This window comes from Agrilus planipennis, unplaced genomic scaffold, assembly GCF_000699045.2.
Source record: "Agrilus planipennis isolate EAB-ADULT unplaced genomic scaffold, Apla_2.0 scaffold196, whole genome shotgun sequence".
Lineage (NCBI taxonomy): Eukaryota > Metazoa > Arthropoda > Insecta > Coleoptera > Buprestidae > Agrilus > Agrilus planipennis.
The window spans coordinates 401,658-422,171 of record NW_020439032.1 but is presented as its reverse complement, the minus strand read 5'-3'; the positions used below and the strand labels follow the sequence as shown (position 1 = coordinate 422,171).

Below are 20,514 nucleotides of genomic sequence, written 5' to 3'. Positions count from 1 at the left end.
AATAAACATATATTAGCAATTAACAGAATAATATGTGTGTAAATATTTATGATTTTAATGAAAAAATTCTAATTAAAAGTATGCCCCATAGAAATAAACGAGTAAAATTTATAAGAAAACCATTATTTTCCGAAATATAGTTACTTTACACTTACACAAATTTCATATTTTGTGCCAAAATTTGTCTATGATCAATAAATTATTAAGTCTGATTATGTCCTTATGTGTTTTAGACCATGCAGGACTTTTTATGGCAAGATTAATAATAAAAAATTTTCCCATATACTGCCAACTTATGTAGACACACCATATATTAGGCAAAATAAGTACATAAACGATTAACTACATAGTTATAACGAGTTGTATTTTTGCATTACGCAATAAAATAACGCGTAACGAAAATTATTTACGCAAATTGTTGTTTTAGGCGTGTAATTAACTAAAAATCTGGGCGCCGAACAAAAAAAGAATTATATGTACGCATTGAGCAACAAAATTTTGTAACTGTAACCGATTACAAAAGCATTCCTACTTGATTCATTCCTATGTACCTATAATGCCTACAGTCATATGTTTGCAATCACCAGAAATATTTTTGTTTTCACTTTTCCATATTTACGATAAAAAAAATGCACCCAGATACAAACACGTACACGATTTAGATTATTTCGGAATCGAATTAAAATAAACAATTCTTATCATACTTAATACGTTAGTTTGTCGCGTCGTCATTACAATCTGTTGATGATATTTCCAAATGTGTTGTAGTAAAAGTACTTATTCGATTTTATTTATAAAAACCGCTTCCCTTTTTTATTATCTAATAATAATAATAATAAAATAATACAACTTTAAAAATCACAATTAAGAACCAAGAATGATGTGCATTCAATAAGCAGAGCTAAGCAAAGTATCCATCTCCAAATCTAAAGCCCAAACCCCTTACAAAAAGTGTTTGGTAAAGGTCTAAATGATGGCCCGAAGGGGGTGGGGTGGGGGGAATCGAAAGAGGAGTTCTCCCCCACCACTGTACTATAANACAATTGATATCTTCATGTAAGTTTTATTATTAGTTATAAACATATCCTTAACGCAGTAAAGATATTGTGTTTGAACAATAAATTAATATTCAAGTAGCACAACATGTATTACAAGAATAACAATTAACTAAATGAATAAATAGCAATAGAAAATTTGTTAATTAGTACCTATATTATAATAAATTAACAATTAAGAATCGAATTCAAACCGGTTCATTTCTTAATTTTTACGATTGTCAATTTCCAATTTTTTATTTATTACGTATTTATTGATTTAAGAGTTTTATTAGCACATTTAGAACTAATTGTTGTGTATAATAATTAAATTAATCAATAACCAAAAAGTCTGCTAGTTTGTGTTAAAAAAAAATGTTTAAATTTAAATAATTAGAAGCTGTATCTAATTATTATCGGAGAACACAGTAAACTGTCTCATCGACATGGGTAAATGGGTCATTTGGTTGATAATTTTAGCGATCGGTTGACGAATTAACTCGAAAATCGTTTTCTTCTAATTATTCTACAAATTAAAAAAAGTGGGTTAAACCCGCCGACGATTACGCAAGCCAACAACCGAGTGACATTTAGCGAACAAACAATCGTATTGTGTGTTAATTTGTGCGAAATTTTATAGAGGCGAATAGGGCAGAAGGAGAAACAAACGGCCGAGTGCAACGAACTAAAACTATAGTCAATTTGCAACGCCAAAAATATGTAACACCTTAATATACAGTTACTATTAGTCACTACGTATTAATAAAACAAATTCATTAAATGAAATATTAATGTGAAAATTCATTTTAATTTTCTTTTACTATAAACTATCTCAAATTAATGAGGGAAAAATTTTCTGTGACCTAATATGTACGATTCGTCGTTGTTGCTGTTGTAACCTCTTGTAGCTTAGACGTCATAGCGTTGGTGCGTAAAGCCAAAAGTCCCGGGTTCGATTCCAGGCAAGGATGTGACAACAGCAACAATTTTTCCCTCATTAATTTGAGGTAGTTAATAGTGGGAGAGAATCAAAATGAATTTTCACATTAATATTTGATATTAATCCCTATTAAATATCAAAATGTTTCATATTCATTAAATGAGTTATTTATTTGCGAACCACGGAAAACATTAAGTTATACATAGCATTATCAAAAAACTTTCTAATTAATTATGTATTTTAATCAGAAGCAATGTAAATTTATTTTAATTGGCTTTAAGGCCATAGAGTTACTTACCAAAATCAAAATTTCGAGTCCAGAATTGCAACTGCAATCGACTACATAAACCAAATTTTGGGGTGGTAGAAATTCTACCATAGCTGATTCATTTACAAAATTACAAACGTAATAATCGTTGTCAGTCATGACTTTAGCAAAAAGTACAGCATCTGTAAATTTAGTAAATGAAGTTAATTCGATAGTTAGATTTTTTTGAGGCTTTTTTGTCAACCATGAAGCATGGATAGTCTTAAAGAATTACTTCTTTTTATTTTTCGTCTTGATAAACGTTTTTAGAAGTTCTCTTAAGTTAAGTTAAGACATTCACGTTTTAAAGGATAATTAAATAGTTAGCAAGAAAATTACATTAAAAGTAATAATAACTGTAATTACTTTGAAAACGTTTATCAGTGAATAACACAGTTTTGTTAACACTCATTAACATAACACACACGTAAAAAATGTGTAACCAAAAAACCCAAACACCACAATAAAATTTCGGAAAACATAATAAGTACATACTAATATATTTACCACTTTTTCTGCATAAATAGCTAACAACATAATTTGGTCTATAATCAAAATTGTTTAGAAAATTGACCAAAAATTGCACTTGATCTTTTATGACAACACCAAAACAGCAATTTGGATAGCACATAAAGCAAATTGAATACAACGTTATCAAGTTCATCATTCTTTCTATCTTTGCCCCTACATATCTATTATACGTGATTTAGCGAATAAAGTAAAAAATAATAAATAGTTTCTTCCGTTCTTATTCTAGAAATCAAATATTGTATCAGATGGAAAGAATACACCATTAAGGAAAGAAACAATAACGGTAATATATTTGCAGAATAATTTTAAGATTATTGCTTTGTTTACATAATTAATCAGTCAATTTCTTTACGGATTATTTACAATTTACATTAATGCTTTGAAGTTGAATTCTACTAGTTTGCATGATCAAATTATTTCTTTCTACTTGCTAAACACATTTGAATAAAAATTATTGTGTATGTACAGGGGTTTTTTTAATAAACTAGTATGATATCAAATTCAGTTAAACCACACATCTGATACTTCTATTTTTCAAAAATGTACTAGAGCTTCTTTTAAGTCGTTTTTAGAAGATAGCTAACATAAAAGTCATTGCTATAAAGAACGATCATTATTCCAAAGCATCGTTAGTAACAATGACGATGCATTTCAGAATAGGATTATGTGCCTAGTAGATTATCAGGTTTTATTTTCATTTTCTCTTTTTGCTGAACTGAAGAAACTTTCATTCCATTGAAATGAACCTATCCCGTAATGCAGCTTCGAAACATCAACCTTCTTTACCATTATAATCGTTCGTACAATTCGAATGTCAAGTTCCCTTTTTCTAAAGGCATTCATGTTTTATACGAAAGTACAATTACAGTCAAAAGCAAAAGAATTACATTAGAATTAAAAATAATCATACTTTGAAAACCTATCATCGTGGGATAAAAGTTTTCCTGTAAATACACGAACTAGTCATTCAAGCATTATTAAAAAGAAATCTATGAAATTANTAGGTTAGGTTAGGTTATCGGGTTTTGTTCAAGTGACCACCCTCTTTCGATCCCCCACCTCCACCCGCTTGAAAATATTTTTTTTATTGAATTTTATTTGAATTATAGTGTATGAAAATTGTCAAAATAATCAATTTTCAACCCCCATAACTTTTTATGGGGGTGAGCCGCCGCAAATTTTTTATGGGGTTTTACTCAGGTGACCACCATCTTTCGATCACCCCTACCCTCTTTCTATCCCCCCCCTTCCCCCACCCCATCTAACCCCCATAACTTTTTATGCGGTTAGACCGCCACGAACTTTTTATGGTACAGTGGTGGGGGCAGAGGCGGATTAAATGTCGAGAGCGCTCTAGGCTAGCACCTCATAGACGCCCCTCTAGCGGTCATATATTTTGCAAAATACTTTTTTTTATTAGATATTTCCTTATTTTCTTTTAGGTTTAAAAACTTCCGCGCGCGCCCCTTTTTAACTTTGCGCCCCTAGGCATATGCCTACTTTGCCTTATGGATAATCCGCCACTGGGTGGGGAAGACCTCCTCTTTCGACCCCACCGAAGGGGGTGGGGGCCATCATCTAAACATTTACCAAGTGCTTTAACCCATGAAATTTCAATTACATTTTAATATTCCAAGATTTCCAATTACCAATTCCAAAGCAATTAAATTCTTAAGCAGTTTGAAAGGTATTTTTATAAAACCACAATTACATGTTCTTAAGACGGCTTAAACTACAGTGGTTACAACCCCTAAAAGCGCATTTTCAAGCACAAAGTAGTAAAACTTTGCCCATCTATTATAATAATATGTACTAGTTTTCGGTATTTTGCTGCGTTTGTTTAAATTGTTGACAACCCTTTTAATTCAACTGTTAACAGCGTTCGTTGCAATTGCTAGGATCGTTGTTTTCGATAATAACTTTTGTAAGCGTTTGTTTCCATTATTGGCAACATTTGTTTCAATCGGTGGCGTTTATTTCAATTGCTATTAATTACGTTATATATATTCGCAAATCAAAAAACAAAAAGTTAGACACATTGTACACAATATATATCAATCTCTGCCACTCAAAGAAGTGTTCGCATTTATCGATTCTCAGAATAATAAAATCATTTTAAAAAGTACGAATTTATTTATAACAAAAATAAAAATATACAAGTGGTTGTTTACAATGTACTTGTATAAATTTACTGCACTCGTGTTCATATTTATGCATTTTTGCACGCGTGGTTGTAACTTTAATGAAATATGTGCATCAAATATAATAAATATGCTACATGCTCCCATTCCCATAATATCGCTGCTGGTCAGCCCGTCCGGAACATTCCGAGGAATATAAAGTTCAAGAAGATATGTGAATAATAAAAGTTTGTCTCAATTCGCATGAAGCAATTTATGACGACCTTGACATTTAAATTTTTGCTAGCATTTGCATATGAATCCGAAAGACAACATGTTTGCTGTTCGGATTTGGACAGCTCAATTTTCGACCAGTTAATAAATTTCAGGAGTGTGTTGAACAGACTTCTTTGTTTGTCATCGTTATCTATCGCACATCGCCGCTTAGCAAGGCCACCTTGATAAGATAACACCAGGAAAGGTTTGACATAAATTTTCAACTTTAAAAGTTTCCGATAATTATCGCCTTCGCACTTCATATGCACTACAACGTTTAATTTTTCAAAAGGGCTGAATTAAGCTTGTCTTTTTTAACTTATAACCGAGTTAATTTTCGCAAACTCCCAGACTAATCAAAAGGAATGTCCATAATCCCATTGAGCAGGGATTCATATTCTAATAATAAAAATATATATGTTTTATCGTACTTTACGTTCGATGAGGAAGTTCTATTTTCATAAAACAATAGACTGATAATTTAATAGCGATTAAAACTACAAAAATACATCATTACGTGATATACTAATTTGCAACATAATATATACAACACAAAAAAGGAGAAAGTTATCGAATGTTTGTACATATAGATAGTTAAGTATGTAATTTGTGACTTTCTTTTTAGCTAGTGTGTAAAAAATGAAACAGGAACCAATATTGTTATTATTCTTCTTTTTTTTTAATAATATTGCAAATATAGCCCATAAAAAGGGTTTTCCAGAGGAACAAAAAACTAATTCCATACAGGAGAATCAATGAGCACTTTTGAAAATTGCAAGCAGGCATTGTCTCAATTGTTACCATTGTTTAATTGTTTCAATTATCAGCACCTTTTGTTTCAGTTGTTGACAGCGTTTGTTTCAATTTTATTAACATTTATTTCAGTTGCTACCGTTGTTTGTTTCAATTGTTGGCGGCCTTTGTTTCAGTTTCAACATCGTTTATTTCAGCTGTTAACAGCGTTTGTTTCAATTGTTATCGGCGTCTTCATCAATTTTTCGCAGCAGTTGTTTCAGTTCCTACGGTTGTTTCAGTTCTTACTGTTATTTGTCTCAATTGCTAGCGGCGTTTACTTCAATTATTATCAGTCTATTTCAGTTGTTCGCAGCCATTGTTTCAGTTCTTACAGTTGTTTCAGTTCTTAACATTACAATTGTTTCAGTTGTTACTATTGATTGTTTAAATTGTTGGCGGCGTTGTTTTTCGATTTTGAACTTCGTTTCTTTCAACTCTTAACAATGTTTGTTTCAATGATTGTTATTAGCGTTTATTTTAATTGTTCGCAGCCGTTGTTTCAGTTCTTATCATTGTTTATTTCAATTATTGGCGATGTTACGTTTCGATTTTCAACATCGTTCAATTGTTTCAGCTATTGACAGCTTTTGTTTCGGCCACTATCATTGTTCGCAGCCGTTTTTCCAGTTATTACCACTGCTAATTAATTAATTATGTTTTCCTTCATCTTATTAACATCTGCCCTAGTTATTCGCGAATCATAAAATTTCATACCTACCTATATAATATAAACTCAACAACAAAAAAATTTGACCTCACATATTTTGCAACTGAGCTAATGTATATTGAGTTGCTGCCTCTAGTATTATTAAAGCTCTCGGGTACATACATACATACTTGTATATTTATACAAATATAGTAGACCAACAACAACAGAATACGGTCGTATATGGTTATCTTTTACATTCTGCACTAATTACGATTATTTTACCCATTCCGAGCAGCAGCAACAAGACTACAAGCACAGACAGCTTGGAGACCTTGAGTGCGACAAGTGAATAAAAAATTAAATAATATCGTTGTAGGTTAGGCCGTTATTTACCACATTTACAATTACCTGCAAGTACGATGCATATACATATGTCGACACTCATTATACGTTTGCACTTTCTAGCTACTGAAAGAACGAGGCAGAGATTCGATCAAAGTGGAACAACCGAGTTAATTTTCGCAAACTCCCAGACTAATCAAAAGGAATGTCCATAATCCCATTGAGCAGGGATTCATATTCTAATAATAAAAATATATATGTTTTATCGTACTTTACGTTCGATGAGGAAGTTCTATTTTCATAAAACAATAGACTGATAATTTAATAGCGATTAAAACTACAAAAATACATCATTACGTGATATACTAATTTGCAACATAATATATACAACACAAAAAAGGAGAAAGTTATCGAATGTTTGTACATATAGATAGTTAAGTATGTAATTTGTGACTTTCTTTTTAGCTAGTGTGTAAAAAATGAAACAGGAACCAATATTGTTATTATTCTTCTTTTTTTTTAATAATATTGCAAATATAGCCCATAAAAAGGGTTTTCCAGAGGAACAAAAAACTAATTCCATACAGGAGAATCAATGAGCACTTTTGAAAATTGCAAGCAGGCATTGTCTCAATTGTTACCATTGTTTAATTGTTTCAATTATCAGCACCTTTTGTTTCAGTTGTTGACAGCGTTTGTTTCAATTTTATTAACATTTATTTCAGTTGCTACCGTTGTTTGTTTCAATTGTTGGCGGCCTTTGTTTCAGTTTCAACATCGTTTATTTCAGCTGTTAACAGCGTTTGTTTCAATTGTTATCGGCGTCTTCATCAATTTTTCGCAGCAGTTGTTTCAGTTCCTACGGTTGTTTCAGTTCTTACTGTTATTTGTCTCAATTGCTAGCGGCGTTTACTTCAATTATTATCAGTCTATTTCAGTTGTTCGCAGCCATTGTTTCAGTTCTTACAGTTGTTTCAGTTCTTAACATTACAATTGTTTCAGTTGTTACTATTGATTGTTTAAATTGTTGGCGGCGTTGTTTTTCGATTTTGAACTTCGTTTCTTTCAACTCTTAACAATGTTTGTTTCAATGATTGTTATTAGCGTTTATTTTAATTGTTCGCAGCCGTTGTTTCAGTTCTTATCATTGTTTATTTCAATTATTGGCGATGTTACGTTTCGATTTTCAACATCGTTCAATTGTTTCAGCTATTGACAGCTTTTGTTTCGGCCACTATCATTGTTCGCAGCCGTTTTTCCAGTTATTACCACTGCTAATTAATTAATTATGTTTTCCTTCATCTTATTAACATCTGCCCTAGTTATTCGCGAATCATAAAATTTCATACCTACCTATATAATATAAACTCAACAACAAAAAAATTTGACCTCACATATTTTGCAACTGAGCTAATGTATATTGAGTTGCTGCCTCTAGTATTATTAAAGCTCTCGGGTACATACATACATACTTGTATATTTATACAAATATAGTAGACCAACAACAACAGAATACGGTCGTATATGGTTATCTTTTACATTCTGCACTAATTACGATTATTTTACCCATTCCGAGCAGCAGCAACAAGACTACAAGCACAGACAGCTTGGAGACCTTGAGTGCGACAAGTGAATAAAAAATTAAATAATATCGTTGTAGGTTAGGCCGTTATTTACCACATTTACAATTACCTGCAAGTACGATGCATATACATATGTCGACACTCATTATACGTTTGCACTTTCTAGCTACTGAAAGAACGAGGCAGAGATTCGATCAAAGTGGAACATGAACAACAACATACAGTGGAATGTTCTATTTTAGTACTTTTCTTTTTGTCTATTTAAATGTATTAATGCCGGCTTGATGTATGCATCACGCCATCTATTATATATACACGTAAGGTACGTAAGTCAAAGATGACGTCACACATAAAGGAAACACATTAGAATTCGTAACTCATTTTTGTAACATGTAATACAATTTCAAGTAAAGTTCTAGATGATGGCCCCCACTCCCACCCCCTTCGAGGTGATCGAAAGAGGAGGTCTCTCCCAAAAGTTCGTGACGGTCTCACCCCCATAAAAAGTTATGGGGGTTCAAAGTTAATAAATATGCCAATTTTTATACATTTCTAGGCATATAAATATTTATATCTATTATAATAATATGTACTAGTTTTCGGTATTTTGCTGCGTTTGTTTAAATTGTTGACAACCCTTTTAATTCAACTGTTAACAGCGTTCGTTNAATACATAAAAATATTGAGAAAGTAATATAAAACATTATTCAAATATCTTTATCAATAGGGTAGGTTAGGTTAGGTTAACGGGTTTTGTTCAAGTGACTACCCTCTTTCGATCCCCCACCTTCACCAGGTTGAAAATTTATAGAAAAAAAATGTTTTATTGAATTTTATTTGAATTATAGTGTACGAAAATTGTCAAAATAATCAACTTTCAACCCCCATAACTTTTTATGAGACCGCCGCAAATGTTTTATGGGGTTTTACACAGGTGACCACCCTCTTTCGATCCCCCTTCCCCCACCCTCGTCTAACCCCATAACTTTTTATGGGGGTGAGACCGCCACGAACTTTTTATGGTACAGTGGTGGGGGAGTCCTCCTCTTTCGATCCTACCCACCCCACCCCCAAAGGAGCCATCATCTAGACATTTACCCAATTTCAAAAATATTTAAAAATGTAGAGATGAGTTATAGAGGTGGGGCTGCAACGTAGAGAAGTAAATATTAGGAAGAGAGTCAAATAGTCACCGCTACTTTTTAATCTATACATCGAAGACGCCATCAACATCATTAAAGACAGTACAACTGCAGGGATAGATTTACAGGGGCAAAAGATTAGTATGCTTAGATTTGCAGATGATTTAGCAGTATTAGCATCTAGCAAGGAGGACCTAGAGATAGCTTTAAATAAAATGGAAGCTGTACTGATAGATCAGTATTGTATGAAAATAAATGAAAGTAAAACAAAAATAATGGTATGCAAGGGAAGAAAAAGTAGGGAAAGAGCGAATGTAAAAATAGGATACGAAAAATTAGAAGAAGTGGCTGATTTTAGGTATCTAGGAAGTCATATAAGTCAAGACAAAAGGAGTAGTAGAGATTTAAAGCAGAGGATACGCAGGGTCTAATCGGCTTCAATAAAAAGAAGTCATTTGTATGCTCGCGAACGATTAATTTAAAAATATGGAAAAGATTGTTAAAGGTGTATGTTTGGTGCGCGGCGCTGTACGGGTGCGAAACATGGACAGTGGATGCGGCGGAAACGAAAGGGTTAGAAGCGTTAGAAATATGGTGTTACAGGCGAATGATGAGGATACCGTGGATAGAGAAGTTTAGAAACGAAGAGGTATTAGAAAAAATAGGAGAACAGAGGACTCTATGGATGTCAATAAGAAATAGGCGAAATAAGTTAGTTCTCAAGCATAATGGTCTAGTCAGAGACATATTAGAGGCAGAAACGGAAGTTAGGAGGGGTAGAAGTAGACCTAAATAGTTAAGGATGTTGGTTGTTCTAATTTTGGAAAAAATGCGAAGATTAGCTCAGGATAGGAAGAAGTTGAGGTGCGTTTTAAGACTGACGACCGTATGATGATGATGAATACATTTTACACAGAATAAAAATCATAATATAGCTTAAATTCAAAAGAGCACAAGTCATATAGGCTATAGGTTATAGGTAGATACCTGCTTTAGTAATTAATTGGTTAAATAATTTTTATCTAGACGCCATCAGCCCACGCTGTAAAATACATAATTATTTTTAAAGACCAAAGCAGTTGACATAATATCACGACAGAATGCTGATAGTATCATTCTCAGAAACTACCTGGGGTGGACATATATCTGTAAAATTATTACGGTCTCTCGAACTGACGCAAATGGTCTTTGAACAGAACCAACGTGATGTCCGTTATTAGATATAATAATATTAATTTAATAAAGATATTAAATATACAGTCCACTCGATACAGTCATTCAATTACTTCATCACGTTTGCCTTGAAATTATTAGATGGGTAAAGAGATAAAAAAATCATGTGGACAAGTAATGAATAGGTGACACATATGCAGAATAACTAACAGTTCTGATCTGTTACATTCGACACCCACGCTAACGTTAATTAATAACACTTTTTGTAATGATTTTACTATTAATATAACGTTCAATTTTTTGTAATAATTTAAGGACAAAAACTGGCATACTTTTTTCAAATTAGTTGAGACTGGCTTCTCGTCAAGATTACAACCCTTAATTACTGTTACGTTGTTCACTGTCTGGTATCTTAAACGGAAAGGATCATATTTTAATAAAGCTTTTTATAGTTAAGGACGAACAAGAAAGATTTCTAAAAATTAATGACTAAGCACCTTAATTTTCCGATTCAGTAGTAGTTGTGCCATACAGAATATGCATTTTTACTAAATTTCTTATTATTTCATTCACTACAGATATAGAATTACAATAAATAGTAACCTAAAGCCTAAAGGCGTTAATAATGAAATAATTAACTAACAAAATTAAAAAAAAAAATCGGTTGTCTGTAAATTCGGTTTACTGACGATAGTTGAACGTGACAACGTCATAAGAAAATAGTGATGGAATGGTTTCATTTTTCAAAATAAAATTTTAATTTTATTTGTTTGATAGATATTTTGTATGGATATAGACAAGGAGGTAAATGTAAATGTATTATTGTATAGCAGCTGTCCACGCGGACGCATCGCTCACTCAAGTAGGAGAGAGACAGATGTCGAACGCTGCTGAACGCGGAGCCCGATTGTGCCTCTTTGTCGCTCGTTCCGCGCTCTCGCTTGCACTTCAAGCCTTAAATGGAACGCCTCAGAGCGAGGTAACGCCGCATGAGTCATGTTTTTTCGTGCGTGCAGCCGGCTCCATCGAATTATAAGACGTTGTCACGTCAAAAAAAATTGCTCAATATACACAATCGCATATATTGTTATAATTTTAAGATGATCTTCAAATTCGTTAAAAAACTTTAGGTATATTACAATAACTGTCAATACTGCAACAGTAGCAATTTAATATAACTTCAGTTTTTATTCCATCGAAAAGGAAGTTGATTTTAATAATGAATGTCTACTATTACGCCCCATGCCTTCAAAATTATCAAAATAAACGAGATAATTCTGACCATATGACATAGTTCCAATACACAAAGAATTTCAACAAAACAATTACTTATGTATTTGTCAGTGAATTCCAAATCACTTCCCACTAAGATAATAAACATAGCAATAAGCAATTAATTAAATGTTTTACAATTTATGCATGTACAAAATTATCTACAACACCCTAAATGGATTCATTTTTAAAATGTTACTGTGACTGTAGGTACTTCCTTTTTTTTTTATTATACGGTAGAGACGTGCAAAATTATTTTTAAAAGTATTTAAATACGAAATGCAAATACTTTTTTGATTTGTTATTTCAAATTTAAATTACAAAATAGATTTCCCTTTTGTATTTTAAATGCTAATACGTATTTTCAAAATACTTTTTAGTAGTACCTATTAAAGTTTCTATATTTACTTAGTACTTATAAAATATTTTTTAAGAAAACGTTGCAGGCATTTACTCATTTTTTAAATATTGGAGCCAAAATAGGATTACAAATAACTTCATTGATGTAAAATCAACATCAATAATTTTATATTAAAGTATTTACAACCCCATTCCGTTTCTGATCACCTACACATTGTAATAAGAAAAAGAAACGGAATCCATAGTTCCTTTAGCTTTGGGTTCATCTAATAAGTGAAGTTTTTCGAATAGTTTTCTATGAATTTTGGATAATACGCATTAGCACACCACACTATTTTGAATTTCTGTTTTACACAGCTGGTGTATGTATATGATTGCGATATTGTTTATATTAATATGGAACTTCAAAACTCCATGGACCATGACATTGAACACGGAAAACAATATCACTTTAATATTTTAGATTATCCATTTCCAAGGAGTTTAGAATTTTTTGAGCTCTCTTCAGTTAAAGAACTAGAAGGCATTCAAGGAATGTCCCTTTGTCCCCCTTTTAAGCTTCTAATACGTTCAAAAGCGAATGTGAGCAACTTTAACATAACTTTTAACGGCAAAAATGTGTTTTGCAATTTCCAAATAGAAAATACATTTGGAAAAGTATTTTAAATAAAATACAAAATGCTTTTCTCAAAAAAGCATTTAAATGCAAGACAAAAATAGGTATTTTTTATTTTGTATTTGCATTTTAAATGCAAATATTTCAAATAAATCACATCTCTGCTCATATGTATTTTAAATTATTACAATACCCGTGGTCATATCATATCCACAACGTAAGTCAGTAAAATAATCATTAGAAACATCTTCTTAATTAAAATTACAAAAACCGACATAGGTATACTATTATGCGGTTGGTGGTGTACGTAGAAAGATAAGAACTTTTTCCGTTACTTAATAAGGTTCAGGTGTAGCATTGTATGAATTACCCGCATGTGCAAGGCATAAAGAGAACAGGTAGGATGTAATTAAACTCGACAAATGTCAACTGCAGCTAACCCTTGATACACGAATATAAAGTGGACTAAACTTATACATATATTATTTTAAAATAACTAATGAACTATATCTTTTATCGTTAGGTACTCTAATTAATTCTAACATTTAATAAAATTACATAATTAATGAAACAATTTTTTATTGCAACATACGTAACATACCAGTACAGTTTACTGGTACTTTCGGGTTGAGAAAATTAATCGGCTGCAGTTCACAGGGACTAATAATAAGAATTTTACCTACCTGCCCGGCTGTATCGCAAAGCTCAACCCTAATTGGTTCACCATCCACCTGTACGACCACTAAAACAAAAAACAGAAAACAATCAACATGGTGCATGAACACGTAAGTTCAAAATATTATTTTATAAAAGTAATCTAATAAATTGTATACAATTTTCTGTGGAAATGTATAAAACGTAATAGCGAATTAAATAAGGGCAAGTTATGGAAGGGAGACAGACAGGGATGCACACTACAACCGCTAATTTTTGATCTATACATCGAAGACGGGATCAATATCATTAAAGACAGTGCAACTGTAGGGATAGATATACAGGGGCAAAAGAGTAGTATGCTTAGATTTGTAGATGATATATCAGTACTAGCATCTACCAAGGAGAAGTTAGATATACCTTTGAATAAAATGAAAGCGGTATTGACAAAACAGTATTGTGTGAAAATAAATAAAAGTAAAACAAAAATAATGATATGCAAGGGAAGAAAAAGTAGGGAAAGAGCGAATGGAAAGATAGAAAACGAAAGATTAGAAGATGTGGCTGATTTTAAGTATCTAGGAAGTCAGATAATTCAGGACGGAAGGAGTAGTAGGGATATAAAGCAGAGGATAGCGTAGGGTCGTGTCGCCTTTAATAAAAAGAAGTCACTTCTATGCTAGCGAACGGTTAATTTAGAAATTCGAAAAAGGTTGTTGACAGGATAAAGAGTTTTAGAAATGAAGAGGTATTAGAAAGAATAGGAGAACAGAGGACTCCGGAAGTCAATAAGAAATAGGCCAGAGACATTTGTTAATGGACTTTATAGTATGTAGTTAACATTAAAATGTGTTTTCTTGATTTGATTAAAATTTCTTTTGTGTTTGTCTATCCTTTGTTTAAAGTATTTCCTCGTTTGTCCATTGTATGACTTTCTACAAAATCCTAAATTCAGCAAAAATAATGCAATTGTGAATAATTTTGATTCTTTTTAATAATAATTTTAAAGAGGACTTTTTGATCAGTTTTAAATTACAGATATATTATTTGATTGTTGTAGTCTGTACGTCCTAATTAGGTAGTTTTCAATTGAATATGATTCCGATTAAAATCCTTAAAAAAATTTTTCGTTTACTATTTCTGCGATTACAATTTAATTGCAATTGCACGTGTTTCTCCTTCGTATCTACAATTTAGATTAAAAATGTAATTAAAAAGGGAGACAATCACAAATAAAGCTATCACGCCATTTCTAACGTAGGTGTAAATAAGAATATTCTAGACAAATCGTAAGTAATACAAATTATCATAGTTAACCTTGATGGTGACGCAAACTTACGATATTAGTTGCAATTTGAAACACATAAAAATACATGCATTAAAAGGTGGGATGATTTTTGATAACTGATAACAATATGTGCATGACACAAATAATGCAACTGATAAAGGAGTCAAAGCATCGATGATATCATAACACCTGATTTTTACGAATATTGATTCATATGATCTATTAAGAAAATAAATAGTAAAAGTAATAATGTTTAATTGGTACAACTTTAATTGGAAAATCAATTGGGGTTAACCAGACGTCAAAAATTTTTGAGGTTTTACTACCTCCTTGTTTTTAAAATTTTTATTGATGTTTTATACGAAACATGTATTTAACTCTTTCCAAAATCAATTTTTAAATTGTTTAGAGTTTTATTTCTAATCATTGTGGTAAACCCTGTCATTGTTATAATATAATAGCAATGTCCCCTTGTACCAATTTATAACCCCATATGGTATGAAATTGAAATATTATTTTCCTTTGAATCCTATTGTTTTAAAAGGATTTAATTGATCAAATAACATGATTAAGTGCATTCGTCGTTACTAACTGCTATCTATTTAGAAGTGAAAGTTATCGCAGCTTAAAAAAAAATAACTAATTATTTACTTGAAACGCATAATAATGTACTTATAAAAAGTTTATTTGTTTACAAGAAATAAATACAAAGAAGTCAATCGTCAACGATTAGTTTAGGTAAATTGTATTATCAAAAAAGGACAAGGTACAAGACACTATGGACATCCAATAAAATAATAAATTTATCATAATAATAACTAAATTATTTAAGAAATTTTTATTTTTCATGAACATCACAAATAAATATTTGCCGGGTAGCAACAGAAATAAAATTATTACAACAAAATAAAAACCTGCTGCAATAGTGTCTTGCCCGTAGTCTATTATGTACAGAGTGTGACGAAAATGTTGTGCATAAAAAAAGTACAGATACCTATGAAAAGATTGTCCTTAAACATTTTTGTAACATAGCTAATAAATTAGCTTAACTTCCCATGCGTCAAAAATCTTAACTAGAATTGTACAGAGGAGGATGGAAAAAAGGGCGGAAGAACTATTAGGGGAAGATCAATTTGGGTTTAGAAGAAATAGAGGAACGCGGGAGGCCATTCTAGCTTTACGGGTAACAATAGAGAAAACGATAAAAAAAGGAAAGAGTGCGTACATAGGATTTGTAGATTTAGAGAAAGCTTTTGACAATGTTAAATGGGACAAGATGTTAAATATACTTAAAAATGTAGGGATGAGTTACAAAGATAGAAGAGTGATACTTAGTTTGTATAAAGAGCAACAGGCAGTTATAGAGCTGGGGATGCAACGTAGAGAAGTAAATATTAGGAAGGGAGTCAGGCAGGGATGCACACTGTCACCGCTACTTTTTAATCTATACATCGAAGACGCCATCAACATCATTAAAGACAGTACAACTGTAGGGATAGATGTGCAAGGGCAAAAGATTAGTATGCTTAGATTTGCAGATGATATAGCAGTATTAGCATCTAGGAAGGAGGAGTTAGAGATAGCTTTAAATAAAATGGAAGCGGTATTTACAAAACAGTACTGTATGCAAATAAATAAAAGTTAAACTAAAATACTGGTATGCAAGGGAAAAAAAAGTAGGGAAAGAGCGAATATAAAGATAGGAGACGAAAAATTAGAAGAAGTGGCTGATTTTAGGTAACTAGGAAGCCAGATAAGTCAGGATAGAAGGAATAGTAGGGATATAAAGCAGAGGATAGCGCAGGGTCAGAAACAGGAATTAGGAGGGGAAGAGGTAGACCTAGATTAGATTACTGTTCGCAAATAGTTAAGGATGTGGGCTGTTCTAGTTTTAGGGAAATGCGAAGTTTAGCTCAAGGATAGGAAAAAGAGTAGAGATACGTGTCCAACCAGTCTTAGGACTGACGACTTTATGATGATGAGCTAATAAATTTCCACATATAGAACATAATTTTTGAACAAACAATATGTAGTTGTGTTATTTATATGAAGTCCGTTGAAACTTTTATAGTTAATTAATTTTAAAGTTAACAAGCCATCAGATGTTTCTTTTCTTTTTTTATTAATATTATGGCGTAGCCTTAAAAGTTTGTTTTTCTTCTGTTTTTCGCGTGATCCTTGATTAAATTACATTAAAAGTAAATAAGAAAACAGCAAGCTGTCGGTAATGGTATTACTCTACTTTTGGGTTATAAAAGGCGACAGATGTAAAGCGGTTTGTTAAGTTTTTGTGGCCATCGGGAAGAACGGGCACGACCGAACACAAGACTTTTCGTAACAACTTGGCCGCTTTACAGGCTGTTAAATAACTCACAAAATTCTTTTTTTTTTTTAACGAAATATAAAAGTTTTCAGCAAGTAGCTCATTAAAAACCGCAAAGGTGGCAGTTAGTAAATAACAACGTAAATTTTAAATAAACAGAAGTGCTTTTGCTACAACTAATGGAGTTATCTTCATTTAGCATAACAAACGCATGCACTTTAATGACATTTTAACGTAATAAACTGAAAAAGTGTTATTTCAGAAGATCTTTAATGCCTATTCCTATGAGAAATACCAGTGGTCGCTTAGAGTGGTTGACACAGGGGGTGCATACTTTCAAATTGTTTATTTTGCATGCGCAACTAAGGGCATCGGCTACCATATCTTCATCACTTGTTAACTGTGAAAACACATTGTCCATTAAAAGAACAACGGAATCGCTTTTGCGAGAGTATTTTAATTTGTCACTATGTAGCTGCAGGTAGTGAGCAAACTAAGACACTTGCTCAAATGTTAGGTATATATTGTGTAGCATTGAACGTCCTCGAAAGACAGCTGTCCTCATCTCCAAGGGATAATAATGGGAGAATGAACCAATGATATATATTCATTCAGTCGCCGTTGGGTTTATTTTCTTTAATAATTCATAACAGCTACTGCCAGGTATCCCATAAAACGGTCCCTTATTTAAAACGCCCCCAATGTTAATCGTACATCATTAATTCATCGATTTTGTAGGACGCGCAAAAATATTGAGAAGTTTAACAAATTACGTTAGGTGCGATCACAGTTCGTGGGTGACCTTTGTCAAGCACATTAATGGGTGCAAGGATCAATGATCTATCTTTGCTCATTCAGACGTTACTGGGTTTGTTTTGCTTAAAAATTCGTAACAACTACTGCCAGGTATCCCCTAAAAACGGTCCCTTATTTAAAACGCCCCCAATGTTAATCGTACATCATTAATTCATCGATTTTGTAGGACGCGCAAAAATATTGAAAAGTTTAACAAATTACTTTAGATGCGATCACACTTCGTGGGTGACTTTTACCAAGCACATTAATAGGTGCAAGGATCAACGATCTATCTTTGCTCATTCAGGCGCCGATGGGTTTGTTTTGTTTAAAAATCCTCAACAACTACTGACAGGTATTCCGTAAAAGCGGTCAATCATTTCACAAGGATCCCAGTGTTACTCATACTTCATTCATTCCTCGGTTTTGTAAGACGCGCAAAGATATTGAGAAGTTTAACAAATTACTTTAGATGCGATCACACTTCGTGCGTGAGCATTGTCAAACACATTAATGGATGCAAGGATCAATGATCTATCTTTGCTCATTCAGGCGCCAATGGGTTTGTTTTGTTTAAAAATCCTCAAAATCTACTGCCAGGTATTCCCTAAAAGCGGTCAATCATTTGAAAAGGATCCTGGTGTTAATCATGCTTCATTCGTTCCTCGGTTTTGTAAGAAGCGCAAAGATGTTGAAAAGTTTTACAAATCACTTTAGATGCGATCACACTTTGTAGATGACCTTTGTCAGGCACTTTACCTTGTAGTGCAACGTATCGATATAGGTATAGTATAATGGCAAATTTATAGAAGAACCTTTATTAATATGTATAAGCCATTTGATCCAAGAGTATGTCCCTAACAGAAACATATACTTGTAATTTGTCCCAGTTCGATTTAGCCTCGTCGAAAAAAGTGCGTTAGACCAAGGCCAATAAGAGACGTGACCTGCGAAATAACCTGCGTGTGTTCCAGCCTCCCAGGTAAGAAACAATAGCATGGGTTTATAGGTATACTTGTACACAAACAAGATTACCGAACAAATGTAAACTCCACCATGAAATAACAGGGAGATAGGGAAAACACCGAATTACGTTTTTAGGACAACGGCTAAATCCTTATCATCCACTTTTAAAGTAAAGCGTAGGCCTTCTCCATAAAAAAACCCCTTCAACGTATCCAAAAGCTCATCGTATCGAAGACATTACTTGAGCTTACGATTATTTTATCTGCCTTGTAATCCATACACTGAGTAACTCTATATAAAGAAACGGACATTCTCTTTAAGGAAATAATACACCACATTACGCAAAAATTTTTTGATCCTTTGAGTTTAGCTATGTTACAGTGTGCATATTATTGGTAGATACACCTTCCTGAGGACTAATCTCGCTGCTCGGGATTAACTAATGAAATGGTTTATCCGAGTACTTAGTCGACAATATGTTCCTACTTCATCCAAATACAGTGTAAATCCTACTAACAATCAACAGAAAATAGATAATTCGCATAATAGCCAGTTAATACCCATTCTATACATTTTTTTTTCTTAGAAAGTTGTATGGTTATTCTGAAACTTAACCATCTATAACCTAACCTTCAAAGGTAAAAATATTGCTATTAACCGGATAATACGCGAATTATCCCATTTATACAAATAGGTGCAATAAGTGGTCGTCATAGATAGAATATGGTAGTGATGGAATGATTTGGTTACGGTACAGAGAAGCCATAACTGACATGTGTGAAGCACCTAGGGTGCACTTTCGGCTTATGTTAAGTTATGGCGGGAAAGGATTTTGTGACCGACATGTATCAAGTATGTACTACGTCCCATGGACATAGGTTAGGTTACGATAGGAAAGAGCCCCATAATTAGTTAATGCGAAGTTGTCTAGCTTAGGTTAAGGTTTCCAAAGGGTGGTCAATGGTCACCAATATGTGAAATGCTAGGAACTGTTGGATTAAGTTATATAATGGTGGGATAGGATTTCCTGGTTGACTTGGGTTGGGTTTAGGGTTGCCACCTTTTCAGGCTTTAAATAAAGTATTTCTCGACTAAAAGGTTAAAAAAAAAGTACTCAGCATAAAAATAAAGTATTTTATTTTTTGTTTTTAAAAACATATTTTTTGTTACACCTAGCAGCCAGTAACAAATTGCTGTCGCTCTTAAATACATTAATAGCCTCTAAACATGGCAAACAAAGATTTAAGTAAACTAAAAGTTCATTTTTAATTAGTTTTAATGAAGCTTTATTCCTGTCGTCCCGCCACTTTGCGTTCATAACAGAGAATACTCTTTCTGTAAATGCTGA

General features: G+C 32.6%; 2 protein-coding genes across 2 annotated transcripts in view; one reads left to right on the top strand and one right to left on the bottom strand.

The window, feature by feature from the left end:
• The window catches only part of LOC108738429 (hexosaminidase D-like), a 76,456-nt gene that overhangs the window by 26,239 nt on the left and 29,703 nt on the right, over positions 1–20,514 (top strand). The gene's annotated exons all lie outside the window — the stretch shown is intronic.
• The window catches only part of LOC108738422 (cell division control protein 42 homolog), a 49,948-nt gene that overhangs the window by 4,816 nt on the left and 24,618 nt on the right, over positions 1–20,514 (bottom strand). Inside the window, exon 2 of the mRNA XM_018471827.2 lies at positions 13,824–13,882. Within this exon, the coding sequence (XP_018327329.1) occupies positions 13,824–13,882 (59 nt within the window). The remainder of the gene's footprint in view (positions 1–13,823; positions 13,883–20,514) is intronic.